The sequence below is a fragment of the Metopolophium dirhodum genome, chromosome 1, assembly GCF_019925205.1.
Source record: "Metopolophium dirhodum isolate CAU chromosome 1, ASM1992520v1, whole genome shotgun sequence".
In the NCBI taxonomy this organism is placed as follows: domain Eukaryota; kingdom Metazoa; phylum Arthropoda; class Insecta; order Hemiptera; family Aphididae; genus Metopolophium; species Metopolophium dirhodum.
Window position 1 is genome coordinate 152,744,451 of NC_083560.1, and position 11,994 is coordinate 152,756,444.

Below are 11,994 nucleotides of genomic sequence, written 5' to 3' on the forward strand. Positions count from 1 at the left end.
ATAATAATATTTGATTTAATTTAAATGACTGTAAAATGTTTTTAATTAAAAGTATTATTTTAATTTTATTAAATTGCTCTAAGTTTTATTTTAATATTAAATTTATTTAATTTATTCAATGTTTGTAAATTTTATTTTATTTAATTATTTATTAAATTATTAAATTATTATTATTTGTTTTAAAATATTCGAACTACTATTTAATTTAATTCAGTTTGATTCTAAATTATTATTTTATTTAAGTTAAAAAGTTGAACAATTTTATAATATGTATTTAATTAAATCGAAAATTCATGTTCCACAATCTTAATTAACACAACTATTTTTTTTTTTTTTAATAATATACTATGGTCATACGCTATACCATAGGAGACGAACAATGACGGAACCTAACTAGATACTCACAACAACGCAGCTGGTATGATTGTTGATTGTCTCGCTGGCAATTCCATTGCTTCGACGTATTGACTAGTAGTTGTTACTTTATACAGGGTCCTTTCTCGGAGTTGTTGGTAGGTGATCAATCTCCCAACGGTGATTCGATGAAGAATTTGCCTCCTTGAATGGACTTAAATTGCAGAAAAAATTTTCAAAATTTTTCGAAAATTTTCAAAATTTTTTTAATTATTTTTTCCTGTTCTCTAAGTATCTATTGAGATACCCTGTCCACAGCACCAATTTGTAACGTGCCCCAGTCAATAGGATTGAAGGATGATGGAATAAATGTAAATCTCGAGTTTTTAGTATAATATGTTTGATTTATTCAACTTATTCAACTGTGCCTGATTATAACAAAATTACTCTAAGTCCAAAAATATGAATGAAGCTAGCGAGATGTGACAATAGTTACTGATGACTGTTTCAAAGCTCGTCGGTTGCTCGTCTGATGAACGCTTGTCCATGAGCTCTCCTCGATGGGTCTGTCCCTGTGCCTACTTATTCTGGATAACCGTATATGGTCATCTCGCGGCCTCGTCACGCGCTTGCACCCGGCAGGAAGTTGAACATATTTATATGCTGTTATTGTACACGCGCGGTGCTTTATTCCATAACACTCACGATTTATATGGACATTTTATGCGAGTTATTTATATAAGTAGTCATATATTGATTGACGCACGCCGTTCATGGTCGCGCGATCGATATTCGTTTGTACTACTACACACGCAGCGCATCTGCTAGTTTTATTACTAATGTACTAACTAGTTTTATTATTAACGTAATTATTACGCGGCGCTTACTATATACGATTACTTTGATCTACACTTTGATCTACCGCCTAATAGGTTTTATTTTTAGATAAATGGTTAAACAGTCACAGCTCGCTACAGACGGATTAATTGATGACAACGCGATTGTTGAAATTAAATGTCCGTATACGGCGAGAGACACAAATAATGCAAAAGAAGCAATTGAAAGTAAACTTGTAAGTAATAAATGTTATGAAAATAATTATATTTTAAATACATTTTTATTTTTATTAGCTATAAATTATAACATATTTTTTACATATTATTTGTTACACCTGCAGTTGCAATACAGTATTATAAATAAAGACGGAACCATTAAATTAAAAAAAGAGCATCCGTACTTTTATCAAATAATTGGTCAGTTACGGATAACCGGGAGGAATATTTGTTTTTTTGTAGTTCATACAAGCAACTGGACATATATAGAAAAAATTATTTATGATCGTCAATTTCGGGAAACTAAAATGGTTAATAAACTTAAAACGTAAGAATTATATAAGATGGTTTAAAGTGTTAATTTTCTATCGATTGATACCTATAGATATAATATATAATATATTATATTGATGTGTGTTTTTTAGGTTTTATTTGGAATGTATTTTGCCAGAAATAGTTGACCCATTGTACGGAAGGCGGTTAAAAATAGCAGACATACGAGAACCACTCCATATATTAAAAGCACAGGAAGAAAAAATAAAACAAAACGTTATTCGTTAAAAATCAAATAATTAATTAACCCTATAAGTTAGCTAAATACCTAACAATGTTAAATTATATTATTATATTATATTATGAAACATAAATTTCGAATAATAACCCTCTACAACTATTACACATTATAATATTATTTATTAATTATAAAATATATTTTTGGATGCACGCGTGAATCCTATCTTTGCAATTCGTAAATCGTAGGTATAATAGGATTAAGACATTAAATAAAATAAATACCAGGTAGAAAGGCAGGATCTTAGAAATAATAGATGTGTATGACTGTACACATACAGTGTGTATGATACATGCTTACACAAAAATGGTCATATAAAAAGTATATGTGGTAACAGGAACACGTCATACAAAATTATAAGGTAAATATACTGAAATACGCAATACATATTATTTTGCTTACAAAAAACCTAATATTTATTTATTTAGGTAATATTAGTTTAGGTTGTTGTTATAAATTAAATAAGTATTAATTACTATAGTCTATTCCAAATAAGATCGGGAGTCGGCGGCGACCAGTTTACCTCGGGCGGCGCGCATGCTCCACTCACCAGCTGTTCGACTGGTCGAGCTCTACCGACAGCAGCCGATATTCGACGGAATGTGTGTATGTGTGTGTAACGTGTCTATATCATAACGCCACGTCGCGCGACCGTTGCTAACCGTTTAATTACGCGCCCGTCCGTTATAACCGATTGTTTTGTTATTATCGCTGTGTTTTTTGTCATTGTTATTTGCGTATTATAATAATGGGAGATAATATCGAAGAAATTGATGGTCAAATCCCTGAAGTCGAAGGTTGTATGCCTCTGCAGCCTGAAGAAGTCAGTACTATTTCTCCAAGAACAAAAAATAAAAATGGAAAAGTAAGTAATTATAATAACGTTTTTTACCCAGTGAATATAACAATATAACCATATTCTGTAGTAGATTCTTGTGGATCATTATTCAAATTATATTAACATCTTATTTATTTAATATGCAATAGCTTTGTCGGGGCAGATCCCGAGTGCCACTTAGTTTTTTATTTTTTATTTTTTTACAAACAATACATTTTTAATCGGTTGTTGCCATGGTAATAACGGTCACGCTTTTTCGTTACGAAAAATATTTTCGATAAAAACTATACAATAGCTTAATATTCAAATATTCAAATATTTAATTATTTAATATTTGATATTTCAATTTGTATAACGTATAATATCTTATTATTTATGTTTTTTACAGTATGTGTCCAGTCGTCAAAGGGTTATGATCGTCAATATCTATAAAGATATCATTTCTGATACACCGGACAAAAAATATGTAGACGTTATCAACCGTATTAGAGAGTTAACTGGTTTGGAAAAAAACACCATACAGAAAACCATCAGCGAGTACAAAACGACGAAAACAGTATCTTCTCCCAACAGAAAAAGATTAAAGACTTCACTGTTTCAAAAAATTGATGATCTGGATCGTACAGGAATACGTCGCAAAATTCATTCTGTTTGGTTAAATTGCGAACTACCTACCATCGACCGAATTTTATTAGATGTCAACGCGGATCCGTCTCTTCCAAATTTTAAAAGGACCTCTCTGTATTGTGTTATCAAAAAATTGGATTTTGTCTTTACAAAAAGGAAAAGGTGCAGTGTGCTGACCGAGAGGGAAGATCTAATCGTTTGGCGTCGTCGGTATTTATACGACGTCCGGAAATATAGAGCTGAAGGTCGAACTATATATTATCTGGATGATACTTGGTTAAATACCGGTGATTGTGTCGATCGTGTTTGGAAGGACAATACGGTTCTCTCCAAACACGACGCTTTCAACAAAGGCCTCACAACCGGTATACCAAACCCAACAGGTAAAGGTAAACGACTCATAGTACTACACATCGGGTCGGAGAATGGTTTTCTGCCAGGTGGTCTACTGTGTTTCGTTTCCAAAAAAAATACCGGAGATTATCATGACGAAATGAATGGGGCTAACTTCAAAGAGTGGTTTGAGTCCATTATCCCAGTACTCGATCCAAATTCCATCATCGTCATGGACAATGCACCGTACCATTCGGTAGAAACAGATAAATATAAAACTACCAATTGGAAAAAAGCAGCTATCTAGGAGTGGCTCATTTCCAAAGATGTTGTTTGCGAACGACCGTTGTCGGCATTGTTGAAACCCGAACTTCTGGCGATAGCAAAAGAATTGCGACCACAATGTAAATCTTATATAATCGACAACTTGGCCAAGGACAACGGACACACCGTTCTTCGATTGCCACCGTACCATTGCGAATTCAATCCCATTGAATTGGCATGGGCGATGGTAAAAGGATACGTAAAGCAGAACAATACCACTTTCAAAATCGACGATGTTCGCCAACTGCTGAATACAGCAATTGAAAGGGTTACACCCCTCAACTGGAAAAATTTTATAAAGCACGTAATTGAAGAAGAGGACACAATATGGAAAGCGGACGATTCATGGACGATATGATAGATGCGATAGAACCATGTATTATGACTATAACAGGAGAAACAACATCAACCGATTTTTCGGAGTAATCAATTTATATTTTTTATTATGCTTTATGTTTTATAATATTTTTATTTTGTTTTTGTTTTTTATTATAATAAATTTTTAATAATTACATTTTGTTTTTGTTTTTTAATATATTTTAGTTTTAATAATTAAATTACAGAAATTTGTTTTTACGCACCTATAACATTAGGTAATAAAAAAATAGGGATTAAAAATTGAACAAAAGAAATTGGTGTTGTACCGATAGCGTGCACTGACGTATAAAAAAATGGTTAACGTATGAGATTATGTGGCGCGCGACTGTGCGAGTGACGGTACCGGAAAATATATCACGACGTACCGATCCGCACTCCATCTGTATCAGAGTATACAATGCAATTTAAGTTATGTGTTCTAGACACAGGTCTATGATAGACTAATTGCGTCGCTCTGTCGTCGCGCCGCGTTCGAGACCGTGCTCGTAGTGAAGCCACGCCCCTGCGCATAACTCGGCCGCCGACTCCCGATCTTATTTGGAATAGACTATATATTATATACCTTTTTTTATTAAGTAATAGTATCTAATAATGCAATAAATACAAATTGCATAGGTACCTACGCGAGGATATTATAAAACATAACGGCGGCATTAAAACGTATATGAATTTTACGCGATCTGTCATAGACGAAGGTTCAGACAATAATAAACATCGCTCTCAAATAAGCAAAATCGTCTGCGGGCCGCCGCCGCCTTCGAGTAGTGGGCATGGTTGAAACGTCGCGTGCTTGCGGATCGCGAAAACACTTAACAGCGCGTTCTCTCGGCCGTTCTATACGTTTCACTTTATGTGTAGCGTCCTCTTAATGCATGGCAAATGATATACCTAATACATACAGTAATATTAAAATTCGTAGTTACCTGTTTTTAAATAGTTATATAACTCATCCGGCATGAATACTTCACGATCTTGGCCTCTATACTCTACGGTGATTTTTATGATAAAGCCGACGTAAAAACGTAAACATATTATGTCGTTATACGTATACGCTAGTCGCTAATAATTAGCAGTTAGCAATTAAAAGTTAAAACTTTAAAAGGTTACTTGGTTAGGATTAGGTATAAAATATTTGTCACAAGTGTAATGAAAATACGTAATCATATATTTTTTTGGGGTTAAAGAGTTAACCCGGAGTATAACAACTCGGCGTTACCGAACGCTAGTACGGAGTTAACTACAAAAAAAAAAAGTACGGTCCACGAAAACGTGCGGGTGACCGCTGCGCGCCTCGTGGCGATTTCTCTGAAAGCCAGTGTACCTCAACATATGATCCGTGCCGACTGCCAGTGTTGCAGCTGGCGCGGCATGCCGGCTGCAATACCGGTGAGGCAACCAAATGTTTTATATGTAGGAACAGTTTTCAAATTTATGTACGGTAATTTTTTTTTAATTGAGTACAATTATATACATTTTATAAAAAAAATATACGCATTGTACAATATACATTTATGTGTGTACACGATTAATTTCAAAATTTAGCGGGAAATAGTTTACCAACCACCGACGCAAAATTGCCATGAGGCGCGCAGCGGTCACCCACACGTTTTCGTGGACCGTACTGTATGCGTTCCCGAACGAAGTTGGGTAACTATTTTTTTATAGAGTTAACTAGAGTTGAGTTTTTTTTATATAAAACTATTATCAAAATGTAAGGTTGTTAAGATTAAACAATATAGTATTAAGAAATTACCGTGCTTCGTCCCACAAAATGCTATACATTCCAGCGTTTATTATATCTTCAACAATAGTATTCCTTACATGCTTAACGCATATCTCAATAATTTAATTTTGTATTAACCAATTAGAATGATTTGTTGATTCTGCATAATTTAAAGCAAAGTTGAATTATACTTGCCATTAGTTCGCATACTTCTTTTAAGTTACCTACAATAAACATGATAAATAATATAAAATATAAATAGGTATATAAATAATTTATATTAGTTAATTATAGAAATAAATAAATTATATGGCACTGAATTCACCTAACTCGCCTTGGTTCAAAGATGTTTCATTCTCAATATGACCTCTAAATGCTATTCCTTGATGTGTCAAAAATAATAATATAGTATCTAATGCTAGCATGTAATCTATTTTTTCTAATATTTGATCACGGTGTACATTTATAATTATATAATGTATGAACAGAACCAGTAGTTTTAGATTGGATATGTGCATGCCACCAGTGCCGCAACAACCGGGGGTGCTAGGGGTGCAAAGAACCCCCGGGCTCCCTGTAAATCATAACAATGGGCCCCGGGGCCAGTGGCCGAACTATTTGGAACTTTTTTTCTTTTAAAATATTTATTTTTTATTTAAAAATAGAAAGTAATAAAATATTATTAACTTATGAGTATGTTTAACAGTTATCGCAACCCGCATCGCCAAGACACGCCATACAAGACGTCTTATTTAGTGTATTATATAGGTGACATTTCCAAGAACAATTTATACATGCACAGAAAAATAATGGTTACAGTCGTTGCCGGATAAATTGAGCAGGCATCGGCGGCGGCGGCGCGATAACGAAAGACCAGAGCCCAGGGGTACGCAATTGTGGTGCGCCGCGCGGTCAAAACACACCGCGACTATTTTTTTTTTTATAGTTTGGGATACACCGAAAAATACCGCCGCCGCCGCCTGCTCAATATATCTGGCAACGACTGTACAAAACATATTTTTCCTATTTATAGATTTATAGGAAATTACAAAATATTATTGATAAATCCCAATTTCCCATAATAATATAATCACTATAATCACAACCAGCCGAACTGCCTTAGCATATTCTACGCTGCGTACACTGTGACAAATGACAATATAAAATTATTATTATATCAGTAATATTTATTTATTTACCATCGATTAACTTGTTTTTTTTACTAATAATTAAAAAAATCTATAATGAGCTCGAAAGTTAAAAGCGGCGCTGAAAAGCGGCGTTTAAAAGAAAAAGAATTATTTGAAAAAGCAGGAACTAATCCGAAGCAGAAAAAACTATGGTCATTTGTAAAAATCAGTGATGAAGTTGAAGTAAGTGTATATATTTCCCGTTCTGTCCTATACAATTCTACATAATATAAGACAATTTATAAAATTGTTTTATGGTGCAAGATTATAATTAATATTAATTTATAAAATGTTATTATGATCGTTGAATACAATAGGTATATTAATATTGTGGTTTATTTGTAAAAAAATAGATTAAAACAAACTCAGACAATGCTCATGATAGTATTACAGCAATTGATCCAAAAGTGCCCCCTTCGACTTCGGCAAAATGTGAGTTAAGTCTACCAGAACAAGACTGTGAATTAACATTGGAGTCAACAACAATTTCAGTATGTATATTAATTAAATAAGTAAATAATAATAATATTATTATAACTAATAAAAGTTAAAAGTAACTTATATTTGAAGATAAATAACTAATTGTATTTAAGTTGTTTATAGATGTTTATTTTTATTAATAGTTTTTTTTTTATTAGTCGATGAACTTTTAATACGTTTTAACTAATGAATTGAAAATGTATCAAACATAATAATTATGAACTCAGGTACCTAACTATTAACTTAACTAGTTTATATACAAATTTGTCCTTGTAATTTGTTTCCATAAATACATTTTAATGTTGTGTAGGTAAAATATTAATATTAATATATTTTGGTGTAGGAGATTGAAGTCACTACTTTATTAAATCATGATAGATTAGCAGCAGAGGTGGATTGCAATGAAATCTTGTCAAATGAAGTAGATGGTGGTATGTAAAATTGTATTACTACTATTTATTTATTTCATTGAATAATAGAATATTGTTTAAATACTATAAATATTAAATAGTATTATACTATTATACAATTCTACAATTTGGGGACTTTTTTATCTTCAAAGTTAGTAAAATGTTTAATCGTTATTGTAACAATGTTAAAATAGTTAACTCTTATATTATAAGGAACCATCTGTACTAAATTAAAAACAAAGTACTAATATTTTCACAGGATTGGATTTGAATTTAGATTTTCCAACTGATCGAGGGAATTTTCCAGAGACATTAACCAGTTCCAGTTTAAAAAAACAAATTATTTTGTATGGCCCATGTAAACCTTCAGATAAATATGTATTCTGCTCAAAATCAATGGTTACTGATGGGAAGAGTAATCCACGACATTTTTCTAGTGACTTCTATTACGCATTAACTAAAATGGGGAGTAAAATACCCAGGGTTTGGCTATGTTATTCTGTTGTTTTAGAAAAAACGTATTGTGAAACTTGTTGGTTGTTTGCTGATAGAAGAGGCATTATGTTTAAAACTAACTGGATTAACGGTATAGATGATTGGCAACATTTAACTCAAAAAATTATAAAACACGAAGTATCTAAACAACATGTAGAGGCAATGAAATTACGGTCACTTTGGTCAAAGAATAATACAATTGATAACAAATTAGAACTACAAATATGTGCAGAAGCTCAATTCTGGAGAGATGTTTTAAGAAGGCATATTCAAATTATATTATTCCTCACTGCAGGTAATACAGCTCTCAGAGGAAATGAAGGTAAAGTAAATAATAGTTCAGAAGGTAACTTTTTACGTACAGTGAAGCTTTTAGCACAATTTGATCCTGTGTTAAGTAAGCTTTTGTATACTGAAGAATCAAAAGTGAAATACTTGAGTTGGAAAATTCAGAATGAAGTCATTGAATTATTAGCTTCAGAAACAATGAAGATTTTATGCGAAGAAATTAGAAATGCTCATTGTTTCACAATTATTATGGACAGCACACAAGACATAACAAAAGTTGATCAAGTGAGTTTTATTTTTAGATATCTTGTAGTCAATTATGATAAACATACAATAGATGTCAAAGAATCGTTTTTAGGATTTTATAAATTGACAAAACATGGTGCTGAAGACCATGTCAATTTAATATATGATGTACTAAATAAATGTAATTTAGACATAAAAAAATGTCGAGGACAAGGCTACGACGGTGCTGCAGTTATGAGCGGTGTATTCTCTGGTGTTCAGAAACGCATATCCGATATAGTTCCTAATGCTTCATATGTCCATTGCACTGCTCATAACTTGAATTTAGTAATTTCAGATGTTGCAAAAAGCTCATTAAAAATGTCAAATTTTTTTGATGTTGTCCAAACAATATTTTTGTTTTTTAGTAAAAGTGCTCCAAGGTGGGCTTCTTTGGCATTTGGTGACGAAGTTGCTTCAAATATAAGAAATAAAGTTTTAAAAAAAGTTTGTAACACCCGTTGGGAAGCAAGGCATACTGCTGTATATGCACTTAAAGTGAATTACATACAAGTTTTAAAATCTTTAACTAATATAATTTTAACTAGTAATAAAAATGATGAAAAAAATACTGCAGTATCACTAAAGAAAAAAATGGAATCTTTTGAATTTGTAATTTTAATGACAATTTGGGAAAAAGTTTTGAAACCATTGTCTGTAGTTTCTAAAATTTTACAGAGTCCACAAACTAGTTTACATCAAGCTGTAGAATATTTACAAGTATGTATTGAAGCAATTCAAAAAATGAGGAATGGTTATGAAGAACTAGTTTCTTCAGCAACAGAATTATGTTCAAAATGGGGAATATCTATAATACAAGAAAAAAAACGCAAGAAATTTGCAAAGAGGCAGTATGATAGTATTGATAATGATAAACGATTATACACAATTGAAGAAAACTTTCGCGTTTCTGTTTTTTTGCCCCTCACTGATACTGCTATATTTCAATTACAAGAGCGTTTCAAAGGACTTGAAACAGTTTCAAGAAATTTTGACTTTTTACAACCACTGAATTTAATTAAGTACAGTGAAGAGAATATAATTAAGTCATCTTATGACTTCATTTCATTTTATAGTACTGATGTTTCGTCTGATTTGACCAGGCAAGTTTTATCATTAAGAGATTTTCTAGGAAAAACTGAAATGAAAACAATAAAAGAATTGTCTTTATATATTATAGAAAATGATATTTCATCACTTTTTAGTGAAATACTTACTGCCTGCATAATTTTTTTGTCTCTACCTGTAACTGTTGCATCGGCAGAACGCTCTTTTTCGAAACTTAAGTTAATTAAAAATTATTTACGAAATTCAATTTCTCAGGAACGACTAACAAATATAAGCATTTTAAACATTGAAAAAGCACGAACAGATGAATTGAATATTGATCACATAATTGATACTTTTGCAAATCAAAAAGCAAGGAAAAAAAACTTTTTAAAGTAAACATAGTATTAAAAATTACCCATATTTAATGAAATCAATTTTATTGTTATTTTTTTATTATTTATTATTTTATAAATTATATATTATGTGTTAATATATGTGTTTTCATGAAGATAGTGTTTAATATATTGTATTACTAAGGTATTCACAAAGTGGTTCTTACTATCTTATTATTTTATCAAAAAATAGAAACTAATGAATACATTGGAATAATAATAATAATTATTTATTATGATATAAAACAAAGTCCTAACTAAATTTATAACAAAATAATGAAAATAATAATTTAATATTCTCGAATTTCTTAATTTTGCTATGTTGTGACGGCTGATTCCCAATTTAAATGCAATAAACATTTCAATCAAAGAAAGAAAATAAATGTTTTTAAGTGCCGCTAAGTGCTCTTCACCTATCTGTAAGCAGTATAGCAGTAAATATTATATTAACCACATAACATAATGTATATAGCTAAAAACAACAAGCAATATGTAATGACCTATTGGTGCAAGAAGATGGTCTTAACTAGGGTTAAATTTCTGGGGGGGGGGCTGTATAGCCCACATAACAAAACTATTATTTTAAAATAACCTATAAGCGGCTTATATCTAAATAAATAAGGAATATTTTTTGGAGGGGTCGGAATCGTATTCGAGGGGGGGGGGGCTTTCCCCCCCCCTCTTCACCACATTGTTGTGCCTCTGTACATGGGCCCTTTATAGTTGGTCGCACACCCACCAATATGTACCAAGTTGCGGCACTGCATGCCACTTTGTCATTCAAGTCAAATGGTACAGACAACTAGTATGTAACTCCAGCTTTGAATTAGTGTATTTTGGTCATAATCTTCTAGAGCCAAATTCGACAAAATTAATATTAAGTATGTTCAAATAAATAAATAACCCACAAACATGAATATAATATAAACATATCAGAATAACTCAAAAATAGTCATCTAACAATTACTTTTTCCCAATTTCTAAATCCTTTATTTAAAAATTTCATGTAACACTGATTATAAATACTAGTAATGATGTTAGCTACAGTTCTAGTTCCAAACATTCTACAAGGATAGCAAAATACAGCATTCTCAACAACATTATACTCTATCCAATTGAAACGATTATCAACTGTAGAAGAAAAACCTCTATTTTGTGAACCAAATTGTGTCTGAGGGTATTTCTATACAGAAGAATAAAATTA

General features: G+C 31.7%; 2 protein-coding genes across 2 annotated transcripts; both read left to right on the forward strand.

Annotated features, from left to right (window-relative positions):
• The first annotated feature begins 1,303 nt into the window (after window positions 1-1,303).
• LOC132933393 (uncharacterized) lies at window positions 1,304-4,457 on the forward strand. The gene is made up of 5 exons (XM_060999686.1): window positions 1,304-1,426; window positions 1,532-1,734; window positions 1,832-1,955; window positions 3,204-4,031; window positions 4,083-4,457. Exons 1-5 carry the CDS (start codon window positions 1,304-1,306, stop codon window positions 4,455-4,457), a joined length of 1,653 nt encoding a protein of 550 aa, XP_060855669.1.
• A 5,635-nt stretch (window positions 4,458-10,092) lies between these two features.
• On the forward strand, window positions 10,093-10,794 carry LOC132933722 (uncharacterized). Its single transcript, XM_061000006.1, has one exon. It carries the CDS (start codon window positions 10,093-10,095, stop codon window positions 10,792-10,794), a length of 702 nt encoding a protein of 233 aa, XP_060855989.1.
• Window positions 10,795-11,994: the final 1,200 nt, after the last annotated feature.

Bases quoted from the DNA above. Each gene is read 5' to 3' on its own strand.
- LOC132933393 (XM_060999686.1), top strand. From the start codon at position 1,304: ATGGTTAAACAGTCACAGCTCGCTACAGACGGATTAATTGATGACAAC. The intron at 1,735-1,831 runs GTAAGAATTATA...TGTGTTTTTTAG, and splicing joins ATGGTTAATAAACTTAAAAC to GTTTTATTTGGAATGTATTT. The intron at 4,032-4,082 runs GTAGAAACAGAT...GCAGCTATCTAG, and splicing joins ACAATGCACCGTACCATTCG to GAGTGGCTCATTTCCAAAGA.
- LOC132933722 (XM_061000006.1), top strand. From the start codon at position 10,093: ATGAGGAATGGTTATGAAGAACTAGTTTCTTCAGCAACAGAATTATGT.